General features: G+C 41.7%; 1 protein-coding gene across 1 annotated transcript in view; it reads right to left on the bottom strand.

The window, feature by feature from the left end:
• The window catches only part of PRIMA1 (proline rich membrane anchor 1), a 59264-nt gene that overhangs the window by 25372 nt on the left and 20929 nt on the right, over window positions 1–12963 (bottom strand). Inside the window, exon 2 of the mRNA XM_015815693.1 lies at window positions 12613–12760. Within this exon, the coding sequence (XP_015671179.1) occupies window positions 12613–12760 (148 nt within the window). The remainder of the gene's footprint in view (window positions 1–12612; window positions 12761–12963) is intronic.

Below are 12963 nucleotides of genomic sequence, written 5' to 3'. Positions count from 1 at the left end.
GGGGGCTGGATCTCTCTTCCTCTATTAACACCAACTGAAACCGGCCTGGAGAAAGAAGGAAAATCAGTACAATAAGGTACTATATACACCCAATTCCCAAAACTGGCCCAGAAGGGTACCATGGCCAATGGTATCAAACACTGCTGAGAGGTCAAGAAGAGCCAGGATGGATGCCACTGATCATCCGTGAGTGCGATCAATGCTGTCTCAGTCCCAAACCCAGGTCTGAACCCCAACTGAAAGGAGTCTAGATAATCTGCTTGATCCAAAGTTCTCTGAAGTTGCTATGCGACCATTCTCTCCACCACTCCCTTAAAAAGGGAAGATTGGAGATTGAGTGAAAGCTTGTATAGGCAAGTATAATGAAAAACGAGACTTATTTATACAGAATACAGTATGTTAAAAATAATCTCATAAATGTATAGAAATATATACATACTTAAATAATATTTCCATTAGACAAGTATATATAAAATTGTAACTGTTGTTTTTCTTTACAGAAACTTGGTGGGATGAAACTCACAAATGGAATATACAGCTAGAGGGATTTAAATTTTTTTTTAAAAAAACAGAACAAATAAAAGAGGAGGTGGAGTTGCACTATATATAAGAAATAACTACATTTCTACAGAAATAGAGCAGAACAATGATGAAAACTGTCTTGAATGCATTTGGGTCAATATAAAAGAAAAAAAAATGACATTGCCATAGTTGTATACTATAGGCCACCCAACCAAACAGAGGAAATAGATGAACTTTTTGCTAGTCAGTTAACTAAGGTATGTAGGAAGCACATCACAATAGTTTGTTGTTGTTAGTTGTGAAGTCGTGTCCGACCCATCGCGACCCCATGGACAATGTTCCTGCAGGCCTTCCTGTCCTCTACCATCTTCTGGAGTCCATCTAAGCTCACGCCTACTGCTTCAGTGACTCCATCCAACCACCTCATTCTCTGTCGTCCCCTTCTTCTATTGCCCTCAATCTTTCCCAGCATTAGGCTCTTCTTCAGTGAGTCCTTCCTTCTCATTAGGTGGCCAAAGTACTTGAATTTCAACTTCAGGATCTGGCCTTCTAAAGAGCAGTCAGGGTTGATCTCCTCTAGGACTGACCGGTTTGATCGCCTTGCAGTCCAGGGGACTCACAGGATCTGCTCCAGCACCATAATTCAAAGGCCTCAATTCTTTTGCGCTCAGCCTTTCTTATGGTCCAACTTTCACAGCCATACATTGCAACTGGGAAAACCATGGCCTTGACTATACGTACTTTTGTTGGCAGGGTGATATCTCTGCTTTTTAGTATGCTGTCTAGATTTGCCATAGCTTTCCTCCCCAGGAGCAAGTGTCTATTAATTTCTTGGCTGCAGTCCCCAACTGTGGTGATCTTGGAGCCCAGGAAGATAAAATCTGTCACTAATGGGGGACTTTAACTATCCAGACATTAATTGGGAGACAAACTCTGCACCAAGTGGAAGATCAAACAGATTCCTGACAAACCTAGAAGATAACTTTTGTCTCCCAAAAATAGAGAAGGGAACTAGGGGATCAGCCATATTGGCCTTTTTTATGGATGGAAATTAATCAACGAGAAAGCAACCTAGAACTAAGGAGAAATTTCCTGACAGTTAGAACAATTAATCAGTGGAACAAATTGCCTCTAAAAGTTGTGAATGCTCCGACATTGGAAATTTTTAATTGGAAAACCATTGGTCTGAAATGGTATAGGTCTTCCTGCCTGAACAAGGGTTGCACTAGATGACCTCCAAGGTCACTTCCAACTCTGATATTCTGTTATTCTTTGTCATATTTGGGGGCCTGGAACTGAAAGACAGCTGGGAACTGGAAGAGAGCTGGGAAAAGGAAGAACATTTTTAAAAAATCTCAAGAAAGCAAGGTAGGTTGTAATAGTTGCACCTAGTTCAAAAACTACACCAGTTGCAAAAAAACTATTCTCCATCTTACTTTCTTTTTATCTCTACTGCATTTTTAAATCTTGTTTGAATTAGATCAACCCTTCATCCATCAAAGTTACTACTCTTGGGCCTTTATAAAATGGGCCTTTTGGGATGGTTGATAAGTTAAGCTTTCTTTTAGATCATCTGCACAAATTCCAGGGTAAAAATACCAAACAGTACACTTTGTACTGGAACAGTTGCCAAATGCCTTTTTTTTAATGTTGGCACTTCTTCAAGTACAAATAACTAACAATTTCAGTCCATGATATTGGCTGAAACTGAAGACTTTAAATTCTAAATACTAAAGCCAAAAATGAATTCCTTCTGAAAAAACATAAACAGGGAAAAATAGTTCAATTATAGTTTACAAATGAAGAATCCTAGCCAATGATCTAATTTCTTTTGGACTTCATTAATTAACCAAGAGAACATAACAGGCCTTTGCAGAAATCATTGTGCTACTAAGAATGAAAAAATTATAGAGAAACAAAAAGCCATCCAACAAATAAGTCACTGCTTTGTCTCCATTTACACATTAGCAATTTTGTTTAACTATAGAACAGAACAGAACAGAGCTGGAAGGGACCTTGTAGGTCTTCTAGTCCAGCCCCCTGATCGAGCAGGAGGACTTATACCATCTCGACAGGTGATTGTCCAGTCTCTTTTTAAAAACTTCCAGCGATGGAGCACCCACGATTTTGGGGGTAAGCTATTCCACTGGTTGATTGTCCTCACTGTGAGGAAGTTTCTCCTTAATTCCAGGTTGCTTCTCTCTTTGATCAGCTTCCAACCATTGTTTCTCGTCCTTCTCTCTGGTGCTCTGGTGAACAACCTGACCCCCTCTTCTTTGTGGCAGCCCCTCAGATACTGGAATACTGCTATCATGTCACCCCTATTTCTTCTTTTCTTTAGACTGGCCAAACCCAAGTTCCACAGCCGTTCTTTGTACGTTTTGGTCTCCAAGCCTTTGATCATTTTAGTTGCTCTTCTCTGAATTTTTTCTAGACTCTCAACATCTTTTTTGTGATATGGTGACCAAAATTGGCTGCAGTATTTGAGGCGTGGTCTTACTAGGCTTTATAAAGTGGTCCTAGTACTTCATGTGATCTTGATTCTATGCCTCTGTTTATACAACCCAGGATTGTATTAGCTTTTTTGGTTGCTGCTGCACACTGCTGGCTCATAGTTAAGTGATCATCCAGCAAGACTCCTCTCACAGTTACTGCCTCCAAGCCAGGTCTCGCCCAATCTGTATTTGTTCTTTTGGTTTTTCCTGCCTAAGTGTAAGACTTTGCTTTTCTCCACATTGAAACTCATTTTGTTGGATAGGACCCATTGTTCGAGTTTGTCAAGATCATTTTAAATCCTGAGTTTGTCTTCTGGGGTGTTGGCCTATGTTTGCCTACTTGTTAAGTTCTGTAGATGTTATTGCATATACTATTCTTAATATAAGAATACTTTTTTAAAAGTTTTCTTATATGTAAAATAACCACAGGCCGCTCCTTTAAGCTGAAGTTGAAACCACAAGCTGCTTTTGAATTTCCCAATGTCCAAAGAAGAAATGTGCAGATAATATACAAACAAGTGGAAACCAAATTTAGACTCTATGTAGAAGGTCAAAAGCCAGGACTGTTCTATAGTTTTCTTAAATTTATTAAAGAGATAAAAAAATCCTAAAAACAAAAGAGAGAAAAAAGTATATATATATTTAGTAAAAGAAAGGGAAAAAAATCAAATAACTTTGCAACTTCCCAAAGGGGATGGCACAGTGGTTTCATCTCTCTTCTTATACTGAAAATTACAAGACAGTTTCAAACATTACTACTTGGGAAAAATGTACTGTGTTAAAAATAAATGGTAGAGCTGGCAGTATGCCCAGACTCTCTGCCTTGAGAATAACCAAAATATAAACAAAAAAGAGTACAGGAAAAAAAATCCAGATGTAGAGACTTTTAAATGGAGGCTTTTACTACAGAACCGCAGGCAAACTCAAACTTCTCCCATAGAAGATTCCACCGAATGAAACACAATCAGATTTGTTCACCAACAGATTTTAAAGACATGATAAAAGCCCAGAGTTGGTTTTGGTGAGATTGGCAGTTATATAAATCAGATATTAACATCCCTCTGTCTATTATTTTCTCCTTTGTTTTGTTTAATTAATACTGATAAGGGTTTGCATGTATTTATTCATTGTTTTAGCTTTGTTATATATTTCCCAGAGTCACTTTTGGTGAAATGGACAGCTATAGAAATTAAATAAATAAAATAAACATTGTCAAACCTGTGAATCTTTTATTAACACAAAATGTGACTGGAAAATGCATGATGTATTTATCTGTCAAGACTTTGAGCTTTTATAAACATTTTTGGTTTTTCTAAAACTTTAGTAAAATCAGGATAATTTGATATTTTGCTTTAAAACCCTATTTCTAATATGACTTTACTGATTCCTGGCAAAATATACAGAAAATCTTATTTGTTGTGGTAGGAGGAAAGAATTGTTCAATAGTAATATTGAAACTAGTTCCAATCTTCTTCTTCTTGAAAGAATTTTAATCACTGTTAATCTATTTATTTTAAAGTCCGCTAAAACTCCAAACTCATTTAGTTTCTTCATCAAAAACTTCCTTTTTGATATTTATACCTGTTATTTTTTCCTCTTGCCTAATATCCCTATTCAAAACTTCCAACACCAATATAAATAGGAAGAGAGATAAGGGGCATCCTGGTCTTATACCCTTTTGAATTTCACATAGTTAAATCTCCATTAATAATAATATTTGCTTGCTTCGACCCTTGAATAAATTTCTCCCTAAGTCCTTATCTTCCATATCTTCCAATTTAAGTTGTCAAAGGCTTTCTCTGCCTCCAAAAATATTAAAGCTGCTTGTTTCTCATTATGATATTGTAAGTATTCAATAATGTTCAAAACAGTCTTCACATTGTCCCTTGCCTGTCTTTGGGCAGAAAGCCAGATTGATCTTCATGAATATATGTCTGTAAAACCTTTTTCAAGTTTATATTCATTATTTAATAATGAAATTAATCTATAGTTTTTTATTTTGATATCTTGCCCCTTATTTGGTAATAATGCAATATTAGCTTCTTTCCAGGTTTGAGGCATCTTTGCTGCCTGTAATATTCCATTCATTATATCCTTTAGTGTCTGAAGGAGTTGACCCCCAAAATATTTATAATATTGCCTTGTAAGACCACCTGTACCTGGACCTTTATCTGGTTTCATTTTTTTTAATAATTTCTGATATTTCAAAAGTAGTTACTGAATCATTCATAAGTTGTCTGAGCTTGTGAAAGTTTAGTGTTGTCTTTGCAGATATTCGTCTATTTTATGCATATCAAGTTCTTGTTTCTTGTAATTATTAGAGTAAAAGTTGTAAAAGGACTTTTTAATAAGATCATTTTCTTTATTACATTATTACCTTCATGGATTTCCTCACTCATTCTCTTGTCTCTTTCCTTTCTTAATTTGTATGTCAGCCACTTTCTGGTTTATTTGCAAATTCAAAATGTCTTTGTTTCACATAATTTAATTTAGTTTGATGATGATGATGATGATGATGATGATGATGATAATGATAATGATAATAATAATAAGTTGGAAGGGACCTTGGAAGGCATCTAGTCCAACCCCCCTCCTCAGGCAGGAAACCCTATACCATTTCAGACAAATGGCCGTCCAATTTCTTTTTAAAGACTTCCAATGTTGGAGCATTCACAGCTTCTGGAGGCAGGTTGTTCCACTGATTAATTGTTCTAACTGTCAAGAAGTTTCTCCTTAGTTCTAGGTTGTTTCTCTCTTTGGTTAGTTTCCATCCATTGCTTCTTGTCTTGCCTTCAGTGCTTTGGAGAATAGCTTGACTCCCTCTTCTTTATGGCAACCCCTGAGATATTGGAACACTGTTATCATGTCCCTCCTTGTTCTTCTCTTCGTTAAACTAGACATATCCAATTCCAGCAACTGTTCCTTGTAAGTTTTAGCCTCCAGTCCCCTAATCAACTTTGTTGCTCTTCTCTGTACTCTTTCTAGAGTCACAACATCTTTTTTACATGGTGATGACCAAAACTGGGTGCAGTATTCCAAGTGTGGCCTTACCAAGGCATTGTAAAGTGGTATTAACACTTCACGTGATCTTGATTCTATCCCTCTATTAATGCAGCCTAGCACTGTGTTGGCTTTTTTGGCAGCTGCAGCACACTGCTGGCTCATATTTAAGTGATTGTCCACTAGGACTCCGAGGTCCCTGTCACAGTTACTACTATTGAGCAAGGTACCTCCTAAACCAGTGGTGGCCAACCTATGGCACGCGTGCCACAGGCGGCACGCAGAGCCATCCCTGTGGGCACACATGCCATTTCTGGCTCCTCTCCTCCCCCTCTCCACGCATGCGCAGTCCGGGAACAGCTGCGAGAACTGGGCGGGGTGAGGGAACCTATAAAAGGAGCAGTTTTGGCAGGAGAGTGAGTGAACGACCAGTGGTGGGTTTAAAATCATTTTAACAACCGGTTCTCTGCCTCACCTTCCCTCCATCTTGGTCAGGCTGGGCTGCTCGGGGGTTGGCTGGGGTGGGGATCATAAGGTCCTGGCTAGGGGAAGGCGAGGGGGTCTGGCTGGGGGGGCAGGAGGGCAAGGACGCCTCCATGAAGGAAAGCCACCCCCCGCCGGCCGAGCCTCTCATCCACTCTGCGGTCAGGTAGTATTGCATAGAAGGGGCATTGGGCAGGAGGCTGGGGGGGGGCGGCAGGGGGAAAATCAGAGCCGCCATCTCCCGCAGTGCAGCCCTATCGACGTGAGCGGAGACGGGCCCGGGACGGCCGGGAAGGGTCCTGTCTACACGGTGGCTCTGATGGGGGCGGCGGCGGCTGCTCTTGAGCCCCTTGACTGGCCAACCACACAGGGAAGCAGGAGGCAGTGGCAGTGATTCCTGCATTGCCAAGCCCGGCTGGCCGCAGATCTGGAAGGAAAGCTGTGCCGATCACGCCGACACATGCCCTCCCCTCCCCACCCTGAGGCGCACACGGGACAATGTGCGGCAGCAACGGCAAAGGGTGCCCGCATGGCAGATCCTGCCTTCCCCCGCCGCCACTGCCATCAGCACGAGGATGGTCAGCAGAGCTTTGCTTCCAGATCTGCTGCCTGACACCATCGCCCCCCGCACACAGAGGCCAGCGAGCACATGTGGGCTGACAGTGTCCGTCAGCAGCCACAGCATGCTGGCTGTCCTGCATAATGGCGGACTGGCCACAGAGCACAATCGGCGTGGGTGGAAATGGCTCCGGGATAGCTGGAAGGAAGCCCTTGCCCAGCCTGGGCGCATCCACTCAACGGATCTGATGGGGGTGGCTTCTGCTGCTGTTCTGACCAGCCAACCATGCAGGGAAGCAGGAGAGGCTGCTGGTGTGCGAATCCACTGCCTCGTTGGGCTGCTAGTGAGCAGCCATGGCAGCTCCAGACCCCCGGCTGCCCCTCCACCTCCTCCTGCTTCCCTGCTCTGCCGACCATCCTCACGCTGGTGGAGGTGGGGGAAGGCAGGATATGGCATGCGGGCACCCTTTGCCACTGTTGCCGCATATTGTCCTGCGTGCGCCTCCGGGCGGGAAGGGGAGGGCGTGTGCCATAACTCACCTTCCCCCGCTGTTGCCCCCCACCAGCGTGAGGATGGTCGGCACAGCTTTGCTTCCAGATCTGCAGCCGGCCGGGCTTGGCGATGCAGGAATCACCGCCACCACCTCCTGCTTCCCTGCTGTTCTGAGTCAAGGGGTTCAGAACAGCAGCAGCTGCCTCCGTCAGAGCCACCATGTAGACAGGACCCACACCAGATGAGGGCTCCTTCCCGGCCGTCCTGGGGCCATCTCCGCTCACGCCGATGGGGCTGCCATGATACAAGAGGCTGTGGCCGCTGATGGACACCGGCGGCCCCCATGCGCTCACTGGCCTCTGTGTGTGTGGGGGCTGATGGTATCAGGCAGCAGCTGCTCCAGCCCCTGCCTTGCCTTGCTCCGCGGCAATTGGCACACCTGTCCTGCCTCGCTTTGCCCCGCAGGACGAGCCTCTGGTCCACTACCCCACCCGCCAGAGACCCCCTGGATCTCCCCCAACCCTGCCCCAAGTGTCCCTCCCCACAAGCATCATCGAGGTGGCCACACTCACCGTGGCCACGCCCACCCAGTCAGCTGTGACCATTGAGGCCATGCCCACCCAGTCGGCCACGCACACCCGGCACCCGGTGATAAATAAATGGGTTTTGGGTTGCGGTTTGGGCACTCGGTCTCTAAAAGGTTCACCACCATTGTCCTAAACTATACCTGTGCATTTGGTTTTTCTTGCCTAAATGTAGAACCTTACTCTTTTCACCATTTCCACCGTTTCTATTTCCTGAACTGTTAACACACACAATTGTTGATGTAACAATTTAATTTGATGTAAAATTTTAGAGTCCACAGTTGTCTTTTGCAATTCAATTTCTTTTTTTCCAATTTCATCCAATATCTTTTGCATCTTTTTCTGGGATTTCTTCTTCTCTAGATAATTATATTGTGTAAAATAGCCTCTGTTAACTGCTTTACTAGTATCCCAAACAATCATTAGATTTGTCCCTTTACCCTGGTTATTATCAAAGTATCCATTTAATTTCTTTTTACAGTCCTTTACAATCATCTCCTTTTGTAAAATAGGAATATTGTGATTGACTTGTATAATTGTTTCGTGGGCAGACATTCATTCTTCATATTGAGACTTTTTCTTGCACCTGTTTTAAATCACATTTAAGCTCTGCCAGATCTTACTGGATTGGCTTCAAGACTTATACCTGAGCCAGAATCTCTTAACAAATTGGAAGAAGAATCCTCCTCCGCTATCATTCCCAGCCTGGCAGATTATGATACAGCTGGAATTAAGCTAACTGTGGAATGTTTGGGTCTAGTTGCCATTCCTGTTGCTTGTTAAAGACAAAATAATATCTAATGGAAGGCTTTATTTATCCAGATCAAAGTCTTTGTCCATACAGTCTGATAATTCCAAGTTTGAAAAACTTTGGAGAGGGGTGAGAGATATGCACTGACAATGCGATCTCAAAGCTTTGAAATACCACACAACCCATGCACAGGGGTATAATCAGTGGTGGTGTTCTGTTCTGTGCGTTGGTAAGGCATTGAGACGAGACAGGTGTAACAACAGTTGCGTCTTTATTCAAGCTTCAACAGAACAACACAAAATGGCGCAGATCCCTTTTATACCCTTTTGCAGGGAGTAGCATCAACCAATCAATGCAACGTATCTTTCCCGCCTTGCGCATGCGCAATAGGCTGGAGACAGCCTGTCTGGCCCGGGCAGCCACATGGTCTGCCCGGGTCTCTCTGCAGCTTCCTACACCTGCTCTGTCAATCACAGGCCCAGGACATAACAGGTGGGATTCAGCCAGTTCGCACCACCTCGGCAGAACCGGTAGCTAATTTTTTGTTGCCCAGGCCTTGAATGGACTTCCGGAAGCAGCATCGAAACAGAGAACTGGTTGTTCACATATTTGAATCCCACCACTGGGTATACCGTAATTATATATAGAAGAAAACAAAGGGTATCTGTGTTCAGAAAATATACTGGCTCAGAGAAAAGTTATTTAGGAAATGGGGATTGCTGGATGCAAACTTGCCACAAAACAGAATATAACAAAGGTTGCAAGAAAAAAATTGCTTTGAGGTTTAATTGGGTTTGTGAGAAATTGAGGGAGGCAGCCCATTTGAACTCAGCAAAACAAAGTCTAATAACAAATAACTAAGAGAAAAGTCAATGCTCTAAATGCCTGAATTTTTTCTTAATGTTGCTTGGTCTTGACACATAAACACAAATATGTACCGAGGTATTTTGTAAATATAAGACACAGTTTCTATACCTGTGACAGCTGTATGTAGAAGCAAATGTAGCAATCATTGACAATAATATTGCTAATCTGACACCAAAAAGAGGACAACTATTTTCCGTAGCAGGAAAGATAATTCCCACTTCATCTGTGTTGGAACACCATCCAATTACATATGCAAACAAATTCTGGTTTAGCTGTTTTGCACTGCAGTCTCCCTTTGGACCTTTTTTGTTGAAGCAGGCCCCTTTGAGTGGAACAAAGAAATATCCTGGGAGGATAAGATTGTCTCTCATTGATTTCTCAATGTTGCTATTTTGATATTAGATTTATGTACATCTATTCTTCTGTACAGTGACTGGTAGGAGTGAGCAGGCTAGAAACTCAGGTTTCTAAAGACTTCAAACGCTTTTTATTTTGTCTGTGTATAATTTAAATATTTAAATTTTTCAATTCTGACAACTATTATTTTATAGATAGGAAAAATATGTAACCAATATTTTAAATAGGATGTTTATTGGAATTCCACAATAAAATATTGCTGTCTCCCATATAATCCTGCATGTCAGTTAAGATTTGGGAGAGGAAAGGCATTTCTCAGTGGGATCCTGGTTGTAGAATTCTCTCTTAGGCTCTCACAGAATTCTTAAAAATTGGAAGTTGAAACAAACTCTTCTTAAACAATACAATGACTTGTAATATGATATCATGGTATACTATCAGAATATACTTTTATTGGTTAAATTAGCAAAAGGAGCAAATCATGGCTCAAGTTGAAAATAAGTAAAGACATCATTACATTTAGAAACTGGGACAGAGATCCAGGGCCTTGCAATACTAAAGAGATTAAATGAGTCCCAGAGGCAAGCAACAAAAATGTATTGAAGAAGGGCTGAATTAGCCACATATTTTAAATCCCAAACTCTTCCAAATGTGAATGGCAATCATCTGAACCATTCCAGAGGCTTCCTGGAATACAATGGGCCCGTTTGCTTGTTTTTAAAATACCTATTCAGTGTTCCTAAGGCTAATAAGTAGCTGCTTATTACATAAGCTATTAACCATAGAATTTGCCTAGAAGATAAAACTATTTACAGAAAACTTAAACTAATGGGTTGCCTCATACCATAAGACTTGAATAGAAAGTCCCAAATATTTTCTTTAATATCCTCCTTTACCACAGAAGGACTCTGAGCATCTTCCATTCCCCTCTTACAATATCAAAGATAAAGATCAGAATAAACAGCATAAGTTGCATATGAAATTATAAAACCTTCAGCACTGAGGAAAATTAAGCATCAAGCAAACATACAAACAAAAAAGCTACATATAATAGTTCCATTCCAGGGCTCTCTTAAAAACCATATATTAATGGGAGTTTGTCTATTTTTGGGAAATACACTGTTCCAAAGACGAGGTGATTAAAATTGAAAAAGCTGTATTCCATGGCCCTTGGAGATGACAATGCCTAAGAGAAGAGAACCAGAGACAGCCTACCCTTTATGATCTACCTTCTTCTTCTTGTGCCATATCCGTTATCGGACGTTGGCGATCATGTTGGCGATCCTGTTTTTATCAGTAGCCGCACGAAAAAGTGCTGCTGAGTTTTGTCCAAACCAGTCCCTTAGATTTTGAAGCCACGATGTTCTTCTATCGTAGTTTTGGGTTTATCATGCTTCTAGCGGACCGGGAGATTCTTAGCACCCCTGGCCCCATTTAATGGCCGCCTGTACTTGGGGCCATTGTTAGGTTTTGCCGCCATTAACATGATTTTCCTGGGAAATATATAGTGTAGTAGTCTTCCCTTTGCTTTTTACACCACTGTGCACATGCTGTTCAAGTGGCTGCCACCACACCATGTGCTGTTCTTCTGAATCCGTTCCAACCAATATGGTCTCCGCCTTCAGTCAATACTGGGGAGCCATGCCACTCACCAGGCCTGTTGATCTACGGGAGGTATTTGATTCCCTCCAATCTGCCATTACAATAAAAAAGCCATAATGTGTAGGGCCTCCCAATCCGCCACCCGGGGACGCGCTCTGTGGGGGTTCCAGGGTCCCCCTATGATCCCACCACATGGAGAGAAACTACAGGGAGAATTTGGTCCTGTGGATATCCAGGTCCTTTAAACAAGAGAACCAGCATTTTCAATCACATTCAACTAATATCCAGTGGGGCTCTTGAAGTAGAAAGATTATATAAGGGAACTTTGATACTTCCATCACTATTTGGAATAGCTGTACTCTATACCAGGGGGCTCCAACCTTGGCCATTTTAAGACTTGTGGACTTCAGCTCCGTGATATATCATGATATATAACTGGGCATCATTTATATTCTGATGTTGTAAATACAAGTCATCCAGGGCTGAAATTTGATTTGAAAGGGTTTAGATAATCTATTTCCTCCCGGAGTCTCAGATGGATGCAGATGCATTCACACACAAAACTATGCATAAAATTAAGTGTGACACAATATAAATTGGGGAAACTATAAAAACTATAAACTTATTTACATACTAGATCATGGCACATTCATTGCATACCATTCTTACCATATGGCATTATTCAAGACTTTGCATGTTAACTTGCATATTTAAGGAAATAACCTTAATCAATCAAAATTTGTCTGAGTCATGACTATTTTCCCATTCTTCATTAGAAAAATATTGCTACCTACCCATTAAATAAACATTACCTTCTTCCCAATTAGTGGTTGAATAATCTTTCAGATGCTCCTAGGCTTGTCTGGATATAGAGAAAAAATAGTGGTAACCTCTACTTACATGAAACCCCAAGCAACCTTGGTGGTGGCGGTGGAGGTGGCGGTGGTGGTAATGGAGGTGGTCTACATTGGCAGATATGCTGGCAATTATCTGTAGCCTTCTCTACTAGAGGCTTAGAGCATGACTTCTGGAGTTCGCCCTGAGTAATCTGCAAAGAATGAACAAGTATTCAACTGATTATCTCTCTTCAATACTTGAACAATCAGCTCTACATCTAATTGCTTAGTCAACAATTCATTTCTTATTTTTGTATACATGGTGCCCTGTAACACAGTATGTGAAACTTCTAGTTTTTAAATTCAAACAGTAGTTTCCTGTCTGTGGGGAAGCAGAACAGCATATTTTCCGTTT

Source organism: Protobothrops mucrosquamatus, unplaced genomic scaffold (assembly GCF_001527695.2).
Source record: "Protobothrops mucrosquamatus isolate PMUCROS unplaced genomic scaffold, P.Mucros_1.0 scaffold368, whole genome shotgun sequence".
Taxonomy (NCBI): Eukaryota; Metazoa; Chordata; class Lepidosauria; order Squamata; family Viperidae; genus Protobothrops; species Protobothrops mucrosquamatus.
This window is presented reverse-complemented; position numbering and strand designations above follow the sequence as displayed.